The sequence below is a fragment of the Protopterus annectens genome, chromosome 3.part0, assembly GCF_019279795.1.
Source record: "Protopterus annectens isolate FY-2018-M chromosome 3.part0, PAN1.0, whole genome shotgun sequence".
Taxonomy (NCBI): domain Eukaryota; kingdom Metazoa; phylum Chordata; order Ceratodontiformes; family Protopteridae; genus Protopterus; species Protopterus annectens.
The window spans coordinates 1,610,631,104-1,610,657,310 of NC_056731.1; the positions used below are offsets into that span (position 1 = coordinate 1,610,631,104).

At 37.7% G+C, this 26,207-nt stretch overlaps 1 protein-coding gene across 1 annotated transcript in view; it reads right to left on the minus strand.

The window, feature by feature from the left end:
* The window catches only part of VPS13B (vacuolar protein sorting 13 homolog B), a 5,424,989-nt gene that overhangs the window by 1,376,362 nt on the left and 4,022,420 nt on the right, over positions 1-26,207 (minus strand). Inside the window, exon 36 of the mRNA XM_044065647.1 lies at positions 7,674-8,084. Coding sequence (XP_043921582.1) covers positions 7,674-8,084 — 411 coding nt within the window. The remainder of the gene's footprint in view (positions 1-7,673; positions 8,085-26,207) is intronic.

Genomic DNA, 26,207 nt, shown 5'->3' on the forward strand with positions numbered 1-26,207 from the left:
CTATGTCTCTAATGGACACAGGCAACCTGTAAATGGTTCATCTCCCAGGCACTTGCTTGTAAACGTTTCATCTCTTAAGTCCCTGCTTACACTTATCAAGGGTACCAGGACTTGTCAGAGATTTGGGATGCATGGCTAGGTTTAAAAAGGCCCTTGTAGTCATTAACCCAGTAAACACCTATGAACCTGTTAAGACTTCAGCCATTTATTGTACTCCTTCCTTATGCATAAATTGTGTCACGGCACCTGTGGCTGCATCACACTAGTAACAAATTCTTCCTTAGTCACGCCAGAATTCTCCATCTCATCATCATTTCCATTTTCCAAAGACTCTCTTCTCAAAACTGCCATTTTTTTAACATACTGTTCCTCTGTTTCCATCTTGACATTACAACACTTGCAATTATGCAGCAAGGCCAGTGACTCTGGGTTCTTTCCACTCTGCAGTCATTTTTTTCTGTACAATGTACCATCTTCCATTTCATTTGTAGCATGGAGTTGTCACCATAGTGCTCTCCATTTTTTCCCAAACATTTAGCCACAGAAAATGTTTGCTCAAAACATGTAATGGTGAAATATGTTCTACCACTGCCATTCTCCTTTTGGTCCCTTCTAAAACAGGCAGGTTATCAATCAGAACAGAAAGGAGATTTGGAAACTGACTAAACACATGCTGATAGGGCTGTGGTCATCAGACCCCAATCAAGTGTCACTTCTCAGTAACATCCACTATTAACTTTTACTTCTAACATTATTTTTGTTAGTGTCCAAGTTTGTCTCTCTAACAATCAACTGCAATGAGGACTATATGCTGTTGTGACCAGAGTTTTAATATTGAAATTTGCTACCTTATCTCTAATTAGATAATTAATGGATTCTTGACCAATGTCAATAACTTTCGAGAAGGAATACACTGGTAGCCATTTGAAATTTCAGGACCCGCATGAGCAAGCCCCAAAATATAGAGACTAAATGGCTGAAAAAACAGACTTGCATATGCCAAGTCAGAGATGGCAATTTCATGAATATTCCTTTTCTCCATGGTATGAAGATCTTGTTGTTGGTACAGGTTCATAGGTAAGGCTAGCTACCCTTGTGGGCTCTTTTAAGCCTAGCCAATTTCCTTTTTTGTGTTCAAAATAACTTGTCCCATTTGGCTATAGACTGGCCTTACCCATTCCATGGTCAATAATTATATAGTATGCCTAATGAGAATAACTGAGATTCCCCCATAAATAATATGAGGCGACCCATGCATGGGACAAAGCATTTAGGATATGCTTCTGTCCATTAGTAGTATGGGGAGTCAGTCCTGGGGTAGATTTTCTGTTTCCCATCCAAAGATCTAAGTTGTGCTTGAATGTACACAGGGATAATTTTTGTTTTATGTGAATGGGGAGTCTGTTCCACAGTAGTAGTATCCTCCGCAAGATATACATGTCCCTCCAAACTGTTTTGCTGATATTGCACAAGAGGTTTAGATCCCTAGACTGAATATTTCTGATGACATCTGACTTGCTGATGTGCAGTAAATCCATCAGTAATGGGTCAGAGGATGCTTTGTTTGGCAGACACAGGTCACCTCTTAGCAGTCTGTAGGATACCAGGTATAGTGACAGGGCTTTGAGTTGGTTCATATAGGACACGTTATATAGGTCTTTTATCCTTTTAGTACGGTACTTCTATGAGTGTTCCAGTTGTTGCGTGTGTCTGGACAGATGCAAGTCAAAGGGGGCATTATATTCCATGACTGGCCTAATGAAGGCTGAGTAGAGGAGGACAATTACACCCTCCCCTTATAAGCATATACAAGTTTGTGGAGTATGCTTCCAACAAAGTAATGTATAAACTGATCAATGACATAAATTAACTTGAACCTGGCACCTGCTAATATTAAGTCCACAACAACTGTCTCACTCTGCTGCAAGGTCAGGGACATAGGAACTACAAGTGTAAGCTTAGGTCTACTATACTTCTGGCAAACCTCACAGCAATCTGTTTTGTGACAGAAATCCAACCAGGGTCCTCATTTCCAGATTTACAAGGCAGTTTCTGTAATCTATCCACAGATGCATGTCCAAACTGAACATACAGTTCCTTTAAAACTTTCTGCTTCCTTTCCCTGAACATGTTCTCTGAATGAGGACCTCATTCTCATAATCACTCTGAATGCTGTCCTTATTTAGAATGTTGACACAATAATGTCCAGAGCTCATGAAACCTTGAGTCACTTATTACACATGGCTGCTTTGCCATTTTCCACATCTAGAACTGATTCTGCCTTTTAGGGGACATCTAACTAAGTAGGAACATATCTCAGCTGGAACTACTACTGGTTCAGTATCATTCAAACTGTCCTATTTTTGCTAGCATTTTCAATCTTGGTGAAATGCAGTCCACTTGTCTATTTCCAATACTGAAAGTCCTGTGAAAGTGTGGGTCAGTTTTCAATGTCTTTTCCACTGTACTCTGATAGCAGTCTAAGTAGTTTTCTCCACATGCATGCAGTAGCAATCACAGCCGACCCAAAAGATTCTACTACAAGAATCTCTCCATCTGAAACAGGCTCTTTGACAAAGTTTTGTGGCATCATTCTATATATTAAGTTATCTGTTTTTTTCTGTTTTTTTTAATTCATTTCTGTTTGTACAGTCTTCATCCAGTCACTGGTGTTCTCACATACAGATCATTTTGATCTCTTTCCATATTTATCTATTTTAGTTGTAGTAGATCACAACAGATTCTGCTCAACTTTTTACTTTGTTTCTTGTCTGTAAAACATGATGTGTTTTGAGCTATGTTACAGACCACTTTTACCTCTAAATATGTGCTTTAGAGCTCACTACATAAAGGTAAAAGTAAGTTCAGTTCAAGCTGCTAATGTCATTTTTCTGTCTTTCATATTTTATGCATGCAGCATCGAACAGCTTAGAAGCATGCACTGCATCTGGGAGTACCATATTAAGATATGCACTGGACTACATCTTTGCTCAAAAGCTATTATGCAATCTGTTTCAGAAACTGTGTTTTTGAAAAATCCTAATTAAAGTATGGTTCATAAATGTGATCTTTCTTTCACAAGATGAAGCCAAGCTATTAAAATAAACATGCTTTCATCTGTGTTTAAATCCTTTATCAAAGTTAACTGATAGTGCAATTGCAAGAGCATGTATTTGATTTTCCAGCTCAGTACCCAAAATCCAAACCATAACCTTATCTTTCTAGCTTACATAGATCTCATTTTCCACAAATACATACAAGATTCTACAGACTAAAACCTTCCTCTGCTACCAATGAAAAGATGAAGACATACAGAAATTTGCAGTACAAATGTCACTGAGATCCAAACAGTAGCCACTGCCTAAACAGTGGCAAAAAGTGTAGTCATTGCTAGAAAGCAAAAGCATGACAGAAAGCCAAAACACTACTGCAAAAACAAAACACAGCAAGTGGAAAGCATGCTACAACTGAAGTCTCCCACAGTAACACATACTGCTATAAATGTCCCAAGCAACGGAAGTAACTTCAGACTCAACAGTCCTTGCCCTCACATACTGATGTAAGTCCCTGTCAGTGTGAAATTACAAAGCACCAGATCTCTACATTAACACAATATGGTAATGAACCTTCCACCACTATAATGCCTGAAGAATGAAGCATTTTATGGATAATTCCTTGCCATGAAGGCAGAGCACATCGCAATGGAGGAATACAGGTTAGGAGGGTACAATGTACTTTATTAAATAGTTGCAAGCAGCTACATATCAAGATACTATATACGTTACTAAGCTGCACTTCTTTGCTGCCCCTCCCCTCTTCCAAGCACAGAAGTGGTGTACTATGCACTAATGTGTGCCGTTCAACAATGTGAGTTGTCTTTTGTATGTCACCATGGGCTACCACATTCTATGTGAATGAATCACACCAGTTTACAGGAGATGCATGGTGTACTATGTATTGTGTGCAAGATGCAGTAATGCATCTGAATATTACATTTATGAACAGTATCGGCTGAAGTGCCTTCTGTGTGGAGTCTGCATGTCCTCCCTGTGTTCACGTGGGTTTCCTCCCACATCCCAAAGACATGCTGTAGGTGGCCTGAATACTCTAAATTGGCCCTAGGCATGAGTGCATGAGTGTGTGCCTTCTGTGGAAGGTTGGGCGCCGGGCTGGCAACTCGACACTGTAAAACTCCACTGCCAGTCATGAGCGGACAGGTGATCCGCTCTGGCGACCCCTAACCAGGAAAAAGACAAAAGAAGAAGAAGAAAAGAAGACAGTCTGTTCCCCTGGCCAGATAAAACATCCGCAACTGCTGAGTTAAACTACAGGCCTAATATCAACTATTTTCTGTGCTGATACCTGTCAGTAAGGGCTTATACTTCCTGGAAGATTGGGATAAATGGCAGACCAACCTCTGGGTTGTAGCTCCTAACACTGGCTTATTTCTTGGCAAAGTTATATAATGTATGTTTCTGAATCACTATCTTTGTGAAAGTTACAGCCTGTAAGACAAAAGAGACCGCAAGTCATTTGTGTTAATCGTTCACTCCAAATAGCAATCTACCTGACCCACATAAGAAATATAACTGCATGATAACTCTGTATGAATAAACTGATGTATTCACTGGTAAATCACAAAACTATCCTATAATGGAATAATAATAGGTCATATTATTTTACTCATCTAAATACTGTGCATCAAGACTGCCTTTTAATTATTGTTTTGGACAGGTAACTTTGTACGATTAGAAGTACTGTCTGTGATTATTGTTGTCTACAGGATACATCATATGCAAAAAAAAGTCATGTGACAGATCAGGATGGAATGATTCACATGGCTAGTAAAATAAATATGAAGCACATACAGATAAAAGGAATTGGCATCTGAATAAGTAGAAATAAAACCTAATCATCTTAACTAAAGAAGGTATTGAATAAACTGTCTTAGCATACCTTATGACTTCAGACTCCTGATGTAAAGCTCTGTATGTTCAAAGGATCATATAGGTACTAGGCAATCAGTCTGCAGAGTATTAAAGCCTAGCCAATAATCCATACTCAGAAGTTCCCTCCAGCCTCAAGAAAAGGATTACAAGACAGACCATCCATCTAATTACCTAGGTTTACCTTGGAGATTGCAAGAGTGCAACTCTGATTGTCAAATACTAGACGTTTTTTCCAGACGTGGGGGGATACATTGGAATATGATTCTGCCACAACAACATGTCTTGTTTATCTGGTGATGAAGATTTTGTTCCTTCAACCTTGCAATTTGAGGAACCATTTGTTCTGTGAAGATAAAAAAGACTGAAGAAGGCTGGATCTTTCACTGTGCAAAAGGCTAGACATAAATCCTCACAGAAGAATCTACGAGTATCTGGGTATAGAGAGAGGGGGCTGCCAGTCTGTCTTGATAACTAAGATTTCTGAGGGCACTGATTTTTTTAGTTACGATACATCTCTGGAGTAGGCCTACTGGCAAGGTCTGTGTCAGCTCATGCACCCTTACTTCTTAACATTATTTCTCCAACACCATGCAGTATTCTGTCAAACACCCCAGCTGGCAATATTTATAAAATAAACAAACATCGGGGAGACTCCTGAATGTATTCTGTTCCTCAGACATACGCTGGCAAAGTAGGATTTTATGACCTGCTAGTGAAAAATCATAGCTTTTGACCATGCCCAAAACAATGGTTAGTCATTGCCATTTGTAGAACTTTTAAAAAACAATATGGAGTAGGACCTTATGGCTTTAACTTTCCTTAGCGCCTCTATTTTCCTTACTGACCCTCTCCTTAAATAATTTCTTTTTGCTTGAACTTGGATAAACAAGTAGTTCAATTCAGCAATGGAATTACTAACTAAAAGTGATTTCTTTCTTTTGATTTGATTTCCAAAACGCACTCTTCATCCACAATACTATCTATTCCATTGTGACCTCTTTCATTAAAGTTGCTCCATTTTAAAATTTTAAGGTCTTCTACAGCCCTTAGCCTCTCAGTCTTAGTACCAACTAAAGAAACCCTCATTTTCAAACTCCTTACGTACAATTTTACAGAAGTTCTGCAATGAAAACTGATTTTTGGCAGTTAATATCAATGTGTGCATAAGGAGGAACTTTCAAAAAGTACTAAAAACAAGCAAGGATCTTGTACTTTTCAAAGCTCAGGCCACCTAGAAGTAACCTAATTTTACTATCAGTAATGGAAGAATACAAAGCAAAGATTTAAAACGGCAAAATACAACACTTCCAAAACATAATCCATTATGAGATGCTTTCCAGTCTCCATGTTTTGGACTCTCACTTGTGTTTTACTTAGCCAACATATCAATCATTTTTTTTAATAAAATATCCTTGTCAGTTTCTCTGTAAACATTAAAGTACATTAAAATGTTCATCTTTATAAAACTTCAGGGACATGTTAATTTAATTCCCCTAAATAATTAGAAACATGCTTCTGCAATTAATTCAGCAAATGCTATCATATGCATTTAAACCAGCATCTCAGTTTCAAGCACATACCATTCATATTTCAGTAACTACAACTGTGTACAGAGAAAAAAAGAGAGGCAGCGAGTGAAAAAAAAATCCCCATAATGTTACTGGTACAGCTAAGGTTCTTAACTTCATACATAAAAGAGATAGCAAGAAATTCAGATTTTGCAATGCAATTCAAAAATGGGTTTTATTCTTACATACCACTGCTGGGAGACTCAGTCACACAAGGAAAAGGTTAATGTCATACAGAGATGTAAGCTTGATTACTTCATACGCCATCAAACTGTTCTATTGGGTACAGGGAGCAGTATTACAAGACATTTTAAGAAAAAGGAAATCAGATTCATTATTCATTCATTCTTCACCACCCATTTTATTCAGTTCAAGTCACAAGAGAGCTGCAGTCTACCCCAGCACTCAATGGAAACAATGCAAAGGAACTTCTCTTTAATGGGATTCTACTCTAACGCACGATGCACATACATCAACATGCAACTTGGAGTACTACCACTTCAGCTAAGGGACATGTTTGAGAATTTACAGAAAGCATGATTATCCAGTAAAAAAAAAACACTTAGAGACAAGGAGGACATGGAGATTCCACATAAAAAAGCACCCAGCCTGAAAACAAGCAATGTAAAGTACAACACTAATGGCTGTACCACTGTGACATGTAACCTTTGTGATTAAGCTTACATTAAAAAGACAAAGCTCTATAAGACAGTGAAAGGGACTGTTAAATTGATGGGTGCACACAAATTCTCAGACAAAATGGGAAAGCAACATTGTGGCTACAAGAAAATTGGCAGTAGTGTACTTCTTAGAATATCAGCTAAAGGGGGACCACAAATTCTCTAGTGGGAAAATCTTGAAAAAGGAAAACAAAACATATATACAAAAGTCCAAGCATCCGAGCAACCAAAAATGTGCAGACAAAAGCAATCATGTTCATGACAAGAGTTCACTTTTTCATTACAGGAAACAATTCTGTACTAAAACGGCAACAGGTCCTTTGTTAATGGATTTTACTAATTACTTAAAATGTAAATAATTCTCAACAGTTTAGTAAATTCACAATGAAAATTAGACACTGTAAGCATTCAACAGTATCAAACTTTAAATGGATCATCACTCAAATGATTACCACAGGCCACCTGAAACACCTTACCTGCAGTTTTGGGTCCTGTCTTTATGCTGACAATCCCCTTCATGCTGGTCAAAGACAGCAACAAGCAGGGCCTATTTATATGAGGCACAGTCTCCATACTGATAACAATCTGAGCAGTGTGGACAGTAATCTTGTTAAAGCAGACAATGGTGCCCCAAAGGCTTCGCTGACAAAGGACATCCTGTGTCTCACATGCCTGCACCATCAAAAGGCTAGTGTCACCCTTAATTAAAGATCTTGATGAGACTGCATCTTCTTTTTTCCCTTGGATTTCTGAAGGTGGTGAAGTTCTCATACTTGTTTCATGTTCGTTAAGCATATGAATTTTCTTTATAAACTTAACTACTTGGTCCACCCTATCTAGGCTCAGACTGGCCTTCAACGGTCTTGAGAGTTTTAAACCAATTTCCACTAAAAGACAAAAAGAAAACAAGTTCCAGATAAACAGATATATCTAAGATTTGACAATTAAAAAAATCAAATGCACTGTAGAATTCTGAACAGTCTTTCTAGCTTCATTCTAAATAGAAATGTTTATGGATGAAAGCTATTAATCTGTGTTAAAATGTGAGCTTACCTTACTTGAAGAATTAGAGCAACTCAAACAGCAAATATCATCTGAAATTAGTTCTGGTCTAGCTGCATTCTATAGTCCTTATTTGTTAATGCATTTTTAAAAAGCCTATTGTAAGGCTCTGAAATTTCTAGACAAAAGTGCAGCCTACAGTGTCTGTCACAGTAGAGGTGACTGAAATGTTTACCTTACCAGTAATTCTTATAGGATATTAGACCGGTGAAGGACACAGGTGAAGCTTTGGATTCTGATTTCTGAGATTCATTTAAAACAATTAATTTGCTGGGCATAAAAAGCCTTTGCACATAATACTTCTCTTACTAATTTCTGTTTCCTGAGTAAGATGCATTTTTGAAGAGGTAAATTCATGCTGTATTAGAGTACATGGGATCTGAAAAAGTTCCTTAAGACTAGATTTTTTCCCTTTGTTTATCATGTAATTCTGAAAAGAAGAAAAAAAAAATCTCTTTGTCCCTGCATATACTGTCTGCATCTAAAGGGCCATAGGGTTGCCTTGGCTTCCTTATATTAGAACTGAGGGTTCAGTCAAGCAAGATATCTCAAGATCACACCAGAAGCTTCTGCTTTAGTGAGAAATGAAATGTGTCATGGCTGCAATTTGCCTTATGCCTCCAATTTTATTATTTTTCGTTAAGTTTTTTTCCACTGATGTTACCCTCTAGAAGCTGGTATACAATTTCTTGAATTTAGCAAATCCCACAACTGATGTGACATCTAGTGCCTTTACTGTCAAGGTGAAAGAAATGTGCAAATCCTTTCCACACTTGTTAAATATCATAGCTCCCCAGCATGATGTTAAAGACCCTAATGGCAAGGCTTTCAGAAGAGTCTGCTGTCATCTCCACTATTTCAGATCTGCCTTATGGAACATATATACTACAGATCTGCAATGTATAAGTTATCGGGAGTATGGCAGCAGAGTTCTACAGCAATGATGCTGTTTGCTGTCTTTTTACTAAATTCTGAATCTGAGGAAAGAACTGACTCATGGCCAAGTCTCATCTTCTCCACAAAGTCAAAATGACTTTTCTAGAGGTCACCAAGTTGAGACTCCTGTCAAGTGCTCAAATCAAAAAGGTGGAACAAAACACTGAATACTACTTTCCACAGGAAATCCCTTTTAGTCGTGTGTGTGTGTGTTTGTGCTGACAGTGATTCCTTTAGTTTGGAAGATTTCTCCCTTTCTGTTGCTTGTGAGACTATTGGAGTTGTTGTATACAAGTTTGGGGGTGTGCGCGGGCATGCCTTCCACAGAGAGGAAACAGAGAGGCTTGCACTCTTGCAAACAAATGGCTACATTTTGTTGTTTTGGGTATTTGTGATCAGCAGTCTAGTTCCCCATTGTCTTCTTACCCAAGGATTCATAGTGGAACCAGTTAAAGTATCATGTTTTAGTGAAGGGGCGTAAACAGTTACTGTATTTCTTTATCAGGTTCAGTACTTTGTAAGCATGATGAAATACAAGTACTACATACTCTAAATATATACTATAGACTTATCTCCTCTTCCTCAAAATCCTAAAGGTCTTGTATTTTCCTTTGTAAAACTGATAAGGGTTCATGCTGACAGATAGATACCACTTTCCCTGAAATTAAAAATTCTGAAAATGCTTCGACAAAAGCATTTTTAGTGAAACTCAAGAGTAGATTTATTTTTCCTAGGGGACAAGCCCCCCTGCACCCAAATCCCTGAACTTAAATATACCTTCTCTGAGATAGTACAAAAGTGGAGAAAAGGGAATTCTCTACTATCGGCAAAAGTGCTTTCGACAAAACATTTGACAAGCCATCATACAGAATACTGTAATCAGCAGAACAAAATGGCCTCATTAATTTTGAGAAGTAAGGTGGAGTAGAAAGCACTGAGAGAAATGGAGATGCAGGTGGCTGTGTTTCATGTGAAAAAAATCTACTTAATGCACCCCTCTGTATGACTTCTTTAACTAGTAACTGGCTTAACTGGTGAAGGTTGAGTAACTGACATATGTGCTACATTCAATAACTAACACTCACTGGTTCCTGCTGTTATTAGTAACCCTGTTTAGTGGATGGAACTGAAAGAGATGTTTTACTGCTGTTAACGGCAGAAATTACTCTAAAATATAATAACTCTAGTACTTTTACATTTCTGTACAAAGGAAACTTTGTTTTTCTCATTTTCTGGTCAGCCATTCTAACCGCTGAAGTTCATCTTCTCCCTTTGTTTCCTTGTTCATGCTGGCACTCTGTTATTTCTCCCCAGTATAATGGTGCCTAAGGCTGTTTACTAAACTCTACTTAGAGCCTCAGCTACACTTCTAAACTATACTGAGCTACTTAGAAGACAGCCCACATCTAGTGTGGTTATACACTGCATGCAGGACGTCTCAAGTCTTTTACTTGAATTCTGTAATTTTCTCTAAGTGACGGAGCTAGACAAGGAAACACATTGGTAGTTCTTTTTCACCTTTAAACACTTGTTACAAATGCTCTGTACACTCAAGAAGGACTTGGTAACACTTCAAGCTGCCTTCCCCTAAACTGCTGCACTCTGCAGTAAATGACTGCTGTACGAGTCATGCAACTGAACAACAAATGTATTTGTATTGGCACAGTTCAAGAAGCAAGGCATACAATCAATGACATACCATTACATACAGATTGTTCAAACTGTGATTATTTCCAGCTACAGACCCTTTCTCATGTCAGTCTTTTAGCTACGTTGTGCAAGGGAACTCTCTATTCCCAAATCATGAATTATTCAGACACTCTGGTGTAATTTTAGCCTAGACCATCAGGCTATCATATCCTTCAAAAATTCATGTGTTACATGATCAGATCCATGGACTATACTGAGAAGAGAATGAAACTATTTTGCAAGATTTATTCTAAAAGTATAACTTGGTAAATCATGACAAACTTTCAGACAGAAAAAAAAACAGTTCTTACTTAAGTTTCAAAAGTGTCAGACCATTCACAAGTTCTGAAAAGACAGGATGGTATAATAAACATCACATACTATCAAACCATGCATTCTAAAGAGCTTAAACAAATAATAGCAGAGTGGTTAAAATCAAACAATTCAGTATGACGAGGGTGTGATTCTCCACTACTCATCTCATCATACAGAATATTGTAATCAGTAGAAATAAAATGGCTTCTTTTTCCTGGAGCAGAGATATCTACTAACACATTCAAATTTAACACCTCTAAGGCAAGCTGTCCTTTCAGGTTTGAGCATTTTATGGAATGACAGATCAGGTTTGTTATGTCTGACTATTTGAAGGCCTTGCTACAGAAATGGCTTCTCAGGTGAAATACACACGAAGTCCTAATGGACCAGAAGTTGAAGCTAAATAAATGTTATGTTGTCCTTTGGATGAGACATTAAACTGTGGCACCATCTGCCTGAGTTGGTGGTAGTTCAGGTGGATGTAAACGATCCCACAGCACAAAAAGAGTAGAGGTTCTTTATTAATTATAACAGCTTACATACACTACTTACAATATATACATTATTTACACTTGATTGCATCTTAAATAATATAACTTTATGGATTTCAATTATTCCCCCCACTCTTTTTTCCATAACCAAAAATGTATCTTTGTCAGAACTTCAGGTAATACCCATTTCTCATTATATTTTAATTCATTCAATCTTTCATTCCATACCACCCATAAAATGCTAAATCATTTTCTATCAATTTCTTTCACTTCCTTTTTCTTTTTGTTATCATAGTAGCCATAGTCTATCATACTCATGTTTAGATCTTACAGTTTTAAAATCATCCAATACATTAATTTCACATAATTTTTCCCATAATTCTCTCACACTTATACAATTAAAAAGAAATGTTCCATCGTCTCAACTTCCCCCAACAGTTACTTACTCTCTCCTGAATCCTTTTATAGGGCATACTTGCTTTAACAGGCAGTTTACCTACTGTCAGTCTCCAAATAAAATCTTTACATTCATACATCATTTTATTCCATACAAACATTGTTTTAATAGCATTTCATTTTTTCATTATTTAAATTATTTTAGGGATAAATACAATAGCGTTCACTCATTATATTTTCATACCATTCTCTTCTGTCCTTTTCTACATTTTATATGTTCAATGTCCATAGTAATATCTTATCTGGTAGTCTTTAATCTCATCATTTACATTATTCTTCCATTTTTTTCCCATATCTTAATCTTTCCCAAACTGTTTTATATATGAGTTGCATTATACCATTTACTATATTTCTAATTCCTTCTTTTAATCCTAGCAACATTTTATACAAATTCAAAGAAGCTGCATTGACTACAGGATTAATTAACCCTAGCTCTCCTTCTTCTCCCTTAACATATAAAGTCTCCCTCCTTACAGGATTTAGTCTCAATCCCCATATAAATGAAAATATAATCAACAACAATTCTTTTTCATACTTAGATGGAATCATATATTCGCTTGCTAAACAGGCTATCTTACTTAACAGAACAGAATGTATTAAATATACATTTTTCTTGTATTATAATCTATATGATCTCCAAAATATACATACCTCTTTCAACTTTTGTACAAGTCTCTCCCACTGTATTTCTTTCTTCATGTTTACCCCAAATGTTATTCCTAAAATATCTACCTCTTCATCATTAAAGTGAATACCTTCTAATTCACCCCAAAATCACGTTCCTTTACTTTTGTCGTCATAAAATAAAAACAATGTCCACGTAGCATACGGCTCAAAAATAACTTTATTAAAAGGTTAAGTGCTTTCCTTTACATCATGGCATACACATCTTCAGAACCATTTAATCACTTACAAATTGAATCAGCCAGGTTCAAAAAGGACATTTAAATACACCCCCAAAAAAATCCACCAATCCATGTCAATATATTAAAGAACTCGACATTTACGTTAAAGAAACAACACTCAAATGTAATAAATTAAAATGTAACTTTCTAATAATAACCTTGTTTAAAAGTAAAAATCATATACATTAAAATCAAGTTAAAAATTCATAATAAAGAGGCTCGATATTTAAGTTCACTTGTAATACATATAGCCTCATTCAAACTGGGTGAATTAGATGCATCTAAATGCAGCTGTCAGACTATTTCCCTATGTAGCAGTCGATTCTGCCAGTCACCACTGTACATCTCGGATTGAATTTTCTCCAATATAGAAAATTTAAACATAAGAAAATTAGTACAAGAGACTGCATATCTAACCAAGGCACTCTTACTGTCTTTTTTATTTAAGCTATACGGCTGTTGATATATTCTCTTATTAAGCACAATGTTCATCTTTCCCACATAAAAAGACGGACATGAACAGCATCTTGCCAAGTAAACTACCTTGTCAGTAAAACAAAAATATCTGTCTTTGGTCAACCATCTATTTACTTTGTTAAATAATTCACCATCAATATACATACACTGCTTATAGTGTCCACACTTGCTGATTTTAAATGAACCATTATAGCATGTTTTAAATGGTCTTTCAAGTATTCTTTTTATATTGGATCTATTGTTAAAAATAAAACCAGGGGATTTATCAAACCATGTTTTAAAATCCTCATCCCCTTGTATAATAGACCAATCTGTATGTATAATATTCTTTATATCCAATGAGTCTAGGGAATAATGCAAGACCATATTGTCAGAACTGCAAAAGCATAGTGAAGTATGATTAATACTATTAACCTCATTGCCAGTTGATGCACAAAGAGTAGATTTATGCAGACCTTTATTAATAACTGGAGCAACATTTTCAGTCCTTTCATTAAGTGTTGGTATATAAAAATAATCAGTTATGGTATCTGGGCAGCCACGTTCCAAAAACATTTGCTTAAGTTTATCAAAATGAACTACACATTCATTGCCATCCAAGGTTAGCCTTGAAATTCTTATAAATTGACTCTTAAAAACACCTTTCTTTTGATGGGTAGGATGACAACTTTTATAATGCAACAAAGCACTGCAAAAGGTGGGTTTATATAGATCGAGGTAGTAAAGCTACCATTTACACCCTTCTTCACTTCAACATACAAAAAATGAATTGTACTGTCATGTACCTAGTATGTAAACTTCAAAAAAGTAGCAGACAATTCTAATTCAACAATGATCTTATGTTATTGGTCTGTGCTACCTGATCTTATCAAAAATATATTGTCCAAGTAGCACAAGTAGCATTTACAATGCTCAAAAGAAAGCAATTTAAAAACTTCCTGTAACTCCCACATTAATAAAACAGCATTTGCAAAAGTGGGGGTGCATGCATCCCCACTGCAATGCCCTGTATCTGTTTAAAATATTCCCCATCAAAGTAGATAAAATTATTACTCTGTATCAACTCCATAAGGTCAGAGATAAGCCTCACATCATCAGATGTTAATAGTTTATACTGTAACAAAATGTCATTGAACCATAACATGCCTTGCTCATGTGGGATTACAGTAAACAGATTTTTAATGTCCATCGTAACCAGTAATCAACTGTCAAGACAATTAATGCTCCTTAATTTATCCAGGAAATCCCAGGAGTCATGAAGAACATGGGGAAACCCATTAAACAGAATTAGGAGTTATGTACTTACCATAACTTGGTATCTGTGTTGTCCTATTTCATTCTTCCTCACCACTGGGTCCTTGGATCCTATATTAGATCCAAACCAGCCTTTCCAAAAGACAGATGTTACTAATCTTGAGCTCCTCCCACTCCCAAAATGTCTTGGATCTCCTCTAATTCCACAGATTGAGTTTACTGCTTCAGAAAAAGGGGAGAGAAAGATATGCGAATAAGGAATATAAACAACAACAACAATACCCTCAACTGAAGCTCAAGACAGAGATCCATGAAGCTCAAACTCTTCTAGATACCTCTACCTGGAAGGGGGAAGGTTGGGTGAGATGAGAGGAAGAATGAAATAGGACAACACAGATACCAAGTTATGGTACGTACATAACTCCTAAATCTGATGTTGACCATTTCATTCTTCCTCACCACTGGGTCAGAGTCCCCAGCTACATAATTTCCCTGGGTGACCCCTAGAGAAGGATATGCCGAGCACCGTGGAGCCAAACGATGTTCTATTTCTGGAAAGTATATCCGATTTATAATGCAAAACAAAGGTATGCAACTTGGACCAGGTTGTTGCAGCACAGACGTCATCAACAGAAATCCTAGCTTCAAAGGCTGAAGAAGTAGACACTGACTTAGTAGAGTGGGCCTTCAGTGGACACAGCAATTGCAGTCTTTTCAAGAAGTAAATAGTGGAAATGCAATTAGTGATCCATTTAGCTAGAGTTACTTTTGACACTGCTTGGCCTAACCGACTGGGAGGAAAGCAAATGAATAGTTCAGATTTTCTATGTTCCCTTGTCTTGTGCAGGTAGAAATGCAACTGTCTATGAACATCAAGGACATGAAGCATATATTCACCCTTGTTAGAATAGTTAGGAAAAAAAACCAGAAGGTGAATGGACTGGTTTATATTCGCCTCTGTGGCAAACTTGAGCACTTTCTGCATAAAAGAAGGATTCATCCTCAGAGAAACTGTGTCTTTGAAAAAGGAAATATATAGCGGTTTAGATGATAAGGCCTGTATAGGTCTGATACCCTCTTGGCTGAAGTAATGGCCATAAGAAAAACAGTTTTCCTGGTTAAAAACTTTAAGTCACAGGAATCAGCTGGTTCACAGGGTCTTTGGGTGAGACCTTGTAGGATCAGATTCATATCCCAAGAAGAAGGATCTTTAATAGGCAGCCTAAGAAGAAATATTCCTTTCATGAATGCCTTGGATAACCTAGATGTTGAGATGAAAGCCAGTGAATACGAATCATCTGCAACATGAACATTAGCAATCACTACCAGCTGTGATTTAACTGTAGAAAAACTAGTTCTCTCCTGAAAAAGAGAACTTAGGGAAAAAAAAGAACAGCTGAAATGAGGGCCTAGAAAGGGTCGATGTTCTATTTCTTGCCCACACTGAAAATCTTTTCCATTTGCTACTGTAAACCTTTTTAGTAGAAGGTATTTGTGAAGCAAAAATGATGTCTTGGACAGGGGAAGCTAGCCTGGACTTTCTTAAAATCACTGGAAGTGGAGAAACCAAGCGGTTAGTCTCAGTGATCTTAGATTGGGGAACTGGTGTTCATACGGGTGAGAGATCAGATTCTGTCTGGGATCCACTATCCATGGTGGATATTTGGAGTGAGACCACAGAAAAGGCCAGAAAGGGGTTATGAGCAGGATTTCTGTAAAACTTTCAGTATCAATGGGATTGGAGGACAGTATAGGAGACCCGGAGGCCAATTCTGTGTTACAGCATCCTTGGGTGGCACTCCAGTTGGGGGGGGGGGGGGGGAATCAGAGTGAAACACTTGCTGCATTTGGTGTTCAAGTGTGATGCAAAAAGGTTGCAGCAAGGTTGGCACCATCAGCGAAATATCTGGTTTGCTACTTACTGATTCAGGAACCACTTGTGTGGGCTCAGAATGGATCAGCTGAGTCTGTCTGCAAGAACACGGGTCTCCCTGGGAATGTGCATTGTAATCAGAAAGTGGTTTGAGAAGATCACTCATTCCCACACTCACATGGCCTCGCTGCATAACGGGTAAGAACGAGTTCCCCCTTGCTTGTTGACATATCAGACTACTGACATGTTGTCTGCATGAATTGCTATCGTTCCCAGAGGTAGGCAGTCTTGAAAGGCTTGCAACATCAGAAGGACTGTTCTCATCTCCAGAATGTTGATGTGCAACTTGGTCCTTAAGACGGACTACGTGTCTTGGTCCAATCTTCCTTCAAAATGCCCCCCAGCCCAATAAGGAATCATCCATGGTCACTGTGGGAGGGAAAAGGGTCTGCCTAAATGGAGATCATCCAATAGTGTCCACCACTGAAGTTGTCGCCAGCAAAATGAAGTCAGTTTGATTGGAACAGTTAAGAGATGATACAGGATGAACCACTGGATCACTAGTGTCCACTGAAGTACTCGCATAAAAAAACTTGCTAATGGAGGCAGAAGTGTGGCAGCCGACATAGAACCCTAGAACTCTTAGGATAAGTCTTGCTGGGAGAATGGGCGTATCTAACAGAGCTTACTTAGAACTGAAGTACTCACATAAAAAAACTTGCTAATGGAGGCAGAAGTGTGGCAGCCGACATAGAACCCTAGAACTCTTAGGATAAGTCTTGCTGGGAGAATGGGCGTATCTAACAGAGCTTGAACTTGTTGTCTTAGAGATGACACACACAGCAACAGTAGGTTTTCTACCTGCGTGAGTGTGTTCACTTACACTCCTATGAACTCTAGCATCTGTACTGGCATCAGATTTGAACTTGCCAGATTTATTGTGATCCCTAGCTGACTGTAGGTATGCAACAGGTACTGCATCACCAACGCCAGTTGATGCCTTGAAAGTGCCATCAGAAGCCAATCGTCTAAGTACAGAAACACTTGGAATCCCTGCAGTCTCCGGTGAGCTGCCACTATCAACATGCCTTTAGTAAACACCCTTGGGGCTGTGGTGAGTCCAAAGGGTAGTGGTCTGAACTGGTAATGATTGGTTCCTAGCCAGATGTGGAGATCCCTCCAGGAGCATCTGTTAATCTTTATGTGACAGTATGCGTCCTGGAGGTCTATTGAGTACATCCAACTGCCTTGTGCAGTAATAGCAGAAAGGACTGAACCATCACCATGCAAAATTTTGACTTCTTGACAAACAGATTTAGTTTGCTTAGGTCTAATATAGGATGCATGTCCCCTGTCTTTTTTGGCACCAAAAAGAAGCATGAATAAGTTCCGCATCCTGGTTGCTCAGTTGGGACTGGTTGGATAACTCTTTTCTCTAGAAGTTTTTGAATTTCACTCATGGCATACTCCCTTTAATGGGGTGGAATATCAGGAAGCTTTCTTATGAGAGGTGTGGGAGGGGGTGTAATAACCTCTGGAAATTATGTTTAGCACCCAGATGTTGTTTGTTAGTTTTGTCCAGGTGTCTAGGTACAATGATAATCTGCTCCTGACTGCCACCAGAGTGGAACATTTGGGCAGTGCTTCAGGACTGCTGATAGGGCCTGTCAGAGAAAGGTTCTCTTTAGCCCTGATTTTGTGGACCCCCTATGCCCCTCAGGTGACGTCTTCCATTAAATCCTTGTCCTCTGCCTCTGGATGAGGATTCTTTGAGAGAATCTGGGAAAGAACCCTGAGACTTTTTGAACCACATTTTCTTCCCACTACACTGGTTCCTGGAAAAAGGCCTCTGATGGGGAGAAAACTTGATCCCTACAACAGACAGGGTCTTTCTCACTTGCTCACTGCAGTTAAGAGTGTCCTTTACCAATGAACCAAACAAAGAAGAACCATCGAAGGGGGCATTAGTAAAAGGCACCTTAAAGGGTTCAGCAAACCCACAAAGCCTCAACCAGGCACATTTTACACATCTTCAAAAAGAAGAGCCTGAACTTTTGAGTGCACATGCATCAAATGTCTGAACCTGCAGTTTCTCTCAAAATGAGCAGGATTACTATCACAACAACACATCATCATCATTAGTGGGTGAACAATCCAATGCTTGGTTAATTCTGCTTCATAATGATAGGAAGAGCTGACAGTGAAGGATCAAAAAGTGATGTTGCTATGAATGCTTGGCTGCCACAAGCCAGTTATCCCTGTGGTAATTTTTCTGACAAATCCTGCTTAAAATCCAAAAAGCCAGAAGGATCGTGAGGCCCTGCTTTCACATTCTGTATTCATACTGAAAATCAAGATCAAGCGAGCTTTTGCCCTTCTGCTCCACGGAAGGTTTCTGCCCTCCCTGAGCTAGCTTTTGGACACCTGCATTAATTTTTGACAGGTGTACCACCCCAGTCAAACTCCCCACCTGAAACTGTCTCTGGAGCAGATCATGCCCGGGCACTTGGAGCCAAAAGTGAGAGCCCCAGTAGGGCTCCCACCTGCCTCACCAGGTAAGTGAAAAAATGATAAGACACGTCTCCTGAGGGCTATGCTCGATCCGGTTGCTCAAGAGGTACGTTACTCCAATATTAGAAATCAACCTCATCAATGAATTAGACAAAGATGTAAGTGCTGACAGTTAGGGAGAGACCTTGTTGAAGTCCTCCTCTGACATGCACTCAGGCAAAGAACTGGTGGGCTCCTTGACCAAATCTCTTTAAAGACATGTACAGCGTGTCAAACAGTTTAGTGCACTCAGAGTACAGGTTGCTTCCCATATCTGTCCAAGGGCCGGGAATCCTTGCTCGGGGGATGGACAGAGGAACTCTGCTCCACTAACTTCTTCTTTGTGACCGCTGACACTATGATGGTATCAATCAGAATACCTTTGCTCCCATGAGGATGATCCAGTGGGAGGCTCAAGAACTTGTCAGCATGCTTGGGGATGGGATTCACATTGCCAGGTTCCTTCCAAGCATGGTGGGAGACCAAATCAATTAGCTCATCTGCTGGAGGGGAGACCCAGGATGTAGATAGGCCCATCCTGAATACCTCCAGAAACACAAATTCCTCAGAAGAAGGGGGTTGGGCAGACCATTCACACTTGCACTTCAGTATCACTAGGATATCTCTGAAGGAGATATCATTGGGTGAAGATCGGGGGAACCCTTCTCCCTCATAGAGATCGGTGTCCTCAGTCAAAGATTTTATATGGGAGTCGACGTCATTCCTCTTGCACGTCCTCTTTCAATGCACCTCCTCTCGGGAAACTCAGGTAGGATCTCAGAAGAGGAAGGGGCCCCTAACACAGAGAGGGGCTGGAGAACTTCCAGGATGGGCTGACTATGGACAGGATGACTGGGACCAAGGCTCAGAGCAGATGAGGAATGTATACGTTCCGCAGGAAAAGGAGACACATCTTTGGACCTACAGAAGGCCCTCTCTGCTACCTGGAAAGCCAACAAACACAGATATCTTTCCTCCTGTCTCCTTGAAGTCGAAGCAGGATGAGAAAAGGAAGACACCGCTCTGGATTCATGGTCTCCAGACAGCACTGGGTCTAAACTGTCCAGAGCCAAATCCCCGAGAGGGAGAGATGGAGCTGACCAGATAGGAATTGGAACCATCTCCACAGACCTGGCACCGATGTCTTAGGTTTGGGACCCACTCTGATCTTAGAATATCACAGCCAAGCCAGTCTGGGACACTGCCCGAGTCAAAGAATGCATTATCCTCGGCTCTGACAATGTCTTTCTCAGGCTATCCAGGTCCTGGTGTTCTTTAGTGGAATGTCGAATCGGAAGAGGAGTCTCAAGCAATGGTGACTGGGCTCTCACAGATCCCAGTTGGGACAGGGATGGCAAAGCTCCATCTCAATCTGAGCCTTGAGAAAGCGCTGTATCATAGAGAGTCTAGAAGACACAGAAGAGACTGAAGAGTGGGTAGACCTCGTAGGGGATGTTTATTTTTCTCTTCTCAGTGTATAGCTCCAAGACCTCGGACCCAAAGCCTTCAGACCCGAAGAAGACCTTTTTGGAGAAGGTTAGCTCTGAATAAAAAACACCTGAGACAAATCCAAAGGCACCCTAGCAGTCATAGTTATTGGATCCTAAGTAGGTTGGAATGAGAATGTGTGACACCTGCAGAAAATAACGCCAGCTCCGCGGAGCTCCTCTGATCTGATGAAGACCTGATCTTCCTCGATCCGATGGTATCAGATCTACCAATTCTTTCCTTTTCTCAGGAACTGGAGTAGAAGCCCCAGAGGAGGATGGAGGTTCCCATTTCTTTGGTTCCTTTGAGACTCCAGGCTTGGTAGATTCTTGACCAGATGAGGGTATCATCCCTTTCAATATTAACTTACTGCAGTGTTCCACTAAAGCATGGTGGTCAAAAGCCACACACACATCGCATTTCTGTTCCAAATGACCAGCACCCAAAGAATATACTTGTCATGTGAGTGTGAATGTAGGATTTTGTGCCCCCAAGAGACACACTGTTTAAATCCAGTGGGTTTGTCTGCCAGTGAACACACACACAACACATACAAATGAACATAGTGAGACAGTAAGAAACCACACACACACACACACACACACACACACACACACACACACACACACACACACACACACACACACACCTGTAACCACCATAAGAACAGTATTCAATAAATTAAAGATAATGGGAATTTTCTTTTTAAACAGTGAAAGACAGTTAGCAAGGGAGGAAAGGGACAGAGGCTAATGGCTGTATGGGAGGGAAAAAGCGTGGGATGGCAGAAAAACACAGCCCTAACACCAAAGATCACCTAAGAATGGGAGGGGAGGTACAGCAAAAAGTTATATAAAATCTAAAAGTTATAATAAAATCTACATAAGAAATAAAGACAAAGGATAGCTAATAATCACAGAAAGCAATACTTATCTGGAGAAGTAGGTCAAGACCAGCACAATCATGTCTAGCCAGAAAAAAAGTAAACGAGACCTGAGGAGTTAGAGGAGATGCAGAGCATTATGGACTTGGAAGGTGCTCAAGATTAGTAGTATCTGTCTTTTGGAACGACCAGTTTGGATCTGATATCAGATCCAAGGACCCAGTGGTGAGGAAGAATGAAATGGACAGCATCAGATCTTTAATCAGTACATATCAATATAGGTCAATATATTTGGCAAAAGGTTCAGTAACTGAACCAGCAGCTGCCACTATCGGACATAATGGTGTGTCAGTACAATTCCAGTGTATCTTTGGAATGCCAAATATTTAAGGAATAACTGGATATGGGACCTTCAAAGTATCTGCACTGATATTTTCAAATAATAATAATTCATCCAACAAGGCATGAATTGCCCTGCATGTAGTGTTAATATCACTTGCAGAGACCACTTGATAGACTGTTTTATCTGTTGTAATAGTCATTCTGCTGGTATAATCAATCAAATCCATTATGACCAAGCCTCCACCCTTATCTGGTCTCATGCATCGAATGTTCTTATCAAAGGTAATACTATCTAGGGTGTTTTTTTTTCTTCTCTAGTCAAACTGTAGAACATATGTGGCTTCTTATTCTTTAATAGATCCCTTATTTCACCACTGGGTGTAAAGGGGGATCGAAGAGACTTTTACATTTGAAGCTACTATGCACATTTTCCTCAGCCGTGTTTCCTCCAAATAGCATGTGTAAATTCAATTTCCCAGTAAACATTTTCAAATCAGTTAATGTGTGTTCTAAATTTGCTCGGCCAGATGGAATGAAAGAAAAACTTTTCAAAAGCAATTCATGGTGTTCAGGACCAATATAACTGTGAAATTGTATATATTAAAACTGGAAAAAGAGGTCACAGAAACAATACCTTGAACAGGATCCATCAATGTGGAATCCAAAAGATCTGTTGATATCATCACTTCCACCTGTTGGATCTGTTGGATTGTTGTTTCCTTTGTGACCAATACCAGTATTTTGAATTTTTCTCCTGATGAACTGATATACCCTGTCAATCTCTGTATTTGTTCGCTACATTTTAAAACATGTTTTGATAAATCCCCTGGTTTTATTTTTAAAAACAGCTTCAATATAAATAAAATACTAGGAAGGCCATTTAATCCATGCTACAATGGTTCATCTAAAACCAGCAAGTATGGACGCTGCAACCAGTGTCTATATATTGATGGTGAATTATTTAACAAAGTAAACAGATAGTTGACCAAAGGCAGACATTTTGTGTTTCAATGACAAAGTAGTTTACTTGGGAAGATGCTGTTCATGTTTGTCTTTCTGTATGGGAAAGACGAACAATGTGCTTAATAAGAGAATATATCAGTGTCTGTATAGCATAAATAAAAAAGACAGCAAGAGTGCCTTGCTTGGCTAGACATGTAGTCTCTTGTACTCATTTTAGTATGTTTACATTTTCTGTATTTAAGAAAATTCAATCAGACATGTACAGTGAGTGGTGACTAGCAGAATTGACTGCTACATAGGGAAATGGTCTGTTAGCTATGTCTAGATGGAATTAATTCACCCAGTTTGAATAAGGGTATATCTATTACAAGTGAACTAATATACTGAGCCTCTATTGTGAACTTTTAGGTTGATTTTAATGTATATGATTTTTATCTTTAAACAAGGTGATTACTAGAAAGTTTCAATTTAATTTATTACATTTGAGTATTGTTTCTTTTATGTGAATGGTGGGTTCTTTGATATATTGACACTGACTGGTGTTTTGTTTTGTTTTTTTGGTGGGGTGTTTAAATGTCCTTTTTAACTCTGGTTGACTCCAATTTGTAAGTTTTTTAAATGGTTCTGAATATGTCTATCTCATGAAACAGACAAAGGGTTTAATCTTTTAATGAGATTCTTTTTGAACCTTATTCTACTTAGATGTTGGGTTTTGGACTGTGTTTATCTTTATGGCCCAGAGTGGGTTTGCTAGCTTGTTTTGTTTGATTTTACTTTTATCTTTATTAATGTTTAGGCCACGCATATTTAAGTACTTATTTAATTTTCTAATTCATTGTTCCATGTATTTCTTATTCTGAGTAATTAAAACTGTTATCTGCATAAATAAGAATAATTGGGACATATATTCCCTCTGTCATCCTATACCTTGTCATTTTCAATGCTCTATTCATTGCATTTACAATCACATTCATAACTAGTGCAAATAAGACACTGCTTGCTGGGCAACCTTGTCTTATACCACACTCTATTTTTATTTCTTCACTTAACCATCCATCTAATATTATTTTTATAATATTATTTTCATATACTGATGCTATAACTTTTATTACTTTGTGACTTGCATCATAATCTCAATTTACTCCACATTTCCTCATATTGTATTTTATCAAATGTTTTATTCACATCTCCTACCATTACTTTAGTTTTTACCTTTTTATTTATATCATCACCTATCACCTCTCAACATCCATAATAATTCTTGACTTCCTTTCCCTTTTTCCAAAAATCATAGGGTCCAACAAACTATCCACACCTTTCCCTAATCTTCTCTCTGTTATCCTCATACATATTTTATAATCTGTATTATTTAATACTATTGGTGTCCAATTGCTAATATCCTCTTTTTTCCTTTCTTCCATATATATTTCATGATCCCCGTGCATATCTCTTTTTTATCTATTCCTTTTTCTAACCATTAATTTAAATACTTTTACAAAATATACCTTTTGCCAGTCTTTCATATTATATAATACATATGACACTCAATTCCATCTTTTCCTGTAGCTTTCTCCATATCCAAGTCTTTTAAAATTTCATCAAGCTCTCCTATATTTATATTTTTTCATAATTTCATTCTCTTCTCTACTTACTTTATTTACTTTCCATATTTGTCTCTCTTTTCTTTCACTCTCTCTTCTTAAATGTATTTTTATACTCTGCTCTATTACTTCAAATATTTCTCTTGTGTATTCACTCTTGCTCCTTCATTTTTCAATTCTTTTATTATCCTCTCACTATTTTACTCAAATATGAAGCCATTTCTTTTTTCCCTTGTAGAAAGTACCTTTGCTTATATAACATTTTCTTAATCTTCTCTTGGTTCATTTCATATATTTCCTTCTCCCTTGCATAAAACTTTTTTTTTATTATTCTTAATATCTCTAAATACTATCTGGCTTAACTTATATTTTTGCTTTTCTTTCCTTCTTTTCATCACTTGACATTCTAGAAAGCAGTTTTTATACTTTCCTTTAAAACTTAATCACCAATCAGTCCAGTTTTCATAGAATCTTCTCAATTCTATATGATCTTCCTGTAATTGATCTACTTCCTTTCTCTCACCTTCATCTAAATCTTTCTTGTTCAATCTTTTAATACCTTTACCTAGCCTTATATGTTCTTCCGTTTCTTTTACTTCTACTCATATGGCCAAATAATCATATATATAAAATTTTCCACTTTTCATTATTTCATATACCCACTTGACATCACACCTATCTTTTTTTTTTCTTATGTCATGGTTAAAATCTCCTACTATTATTTCCATGTTCACTGTTACATATTTTAAGATTTTTTTTAACATTTCCTCTATCTTTAGTAAAATATGCATAAATTGCAATAATTCTATACACATCTTTGTTATATCTTATATCTAACACGGTTAGTCTACCCAAGTGAGCTATTTCATTAGATAACACAGCAATCCCTGAGCATGTATTGACAGAATTCTCAGGTTATTTCAATTTTGTTGTATTTTCTGTCTTACGCCTTATCTTTTTTATTTTCTTTCATAATCACTCTTTTAAATTTTGTATCTTTCACTCTTCTTGCTATTGAATTATTTTTCATCTCACTATTTTCCAACTAATATCTTCTTCACTTGTTTCTAGTACTAATTCTTCACCTTCATTATTCTCATTTTATTTATACATTTTTTTTATTCTCTTCTTGTATGGTATTTTGTTTTTCATATTCATGTTCTACATTTTTATATTGTGTACAAGTTATCGTGTCTATTCTTGTTTTCAAGTTGTAATTGTTCATCACAGTTAACCAAGTTATGTCCCATTTTTACATATAAAATCACAGTTCTTTGCTTCATGTTCCATTTTTCCACAAAGAAAACATTTTCTCTTATCACACTTGCTTATTAGATGATCTTTTTTTCCACAAAAAAAGTTTTTGTCCCTTATACAAAACCTCTTGTGCTTTTATCATTTATTACACTTGGACTATGTACAATGTTTTCATTTTCCATTTTCAAAATTACCCCACAATTCCACCCCCCAGTTCATAAACCTCTATCATCATATATTTTTGTAGTGTCCAACACTTCTTTATATACAATTTTTAAACAGTCTTTCAATTCTTCTTTATCCACCACAGTTTCAAAATTGTATGGCAATTCTTTCTATTAAAAGTCTGCACTACACAAGAATTCCAAGGACAACAGTCTTTTTTTTAATTTCTCTAAGAAACTTTCCATATATTGTTTGGTCTCAAACAAAATACCACAATAAGTCTCTCTATTAAGATTAATAAAA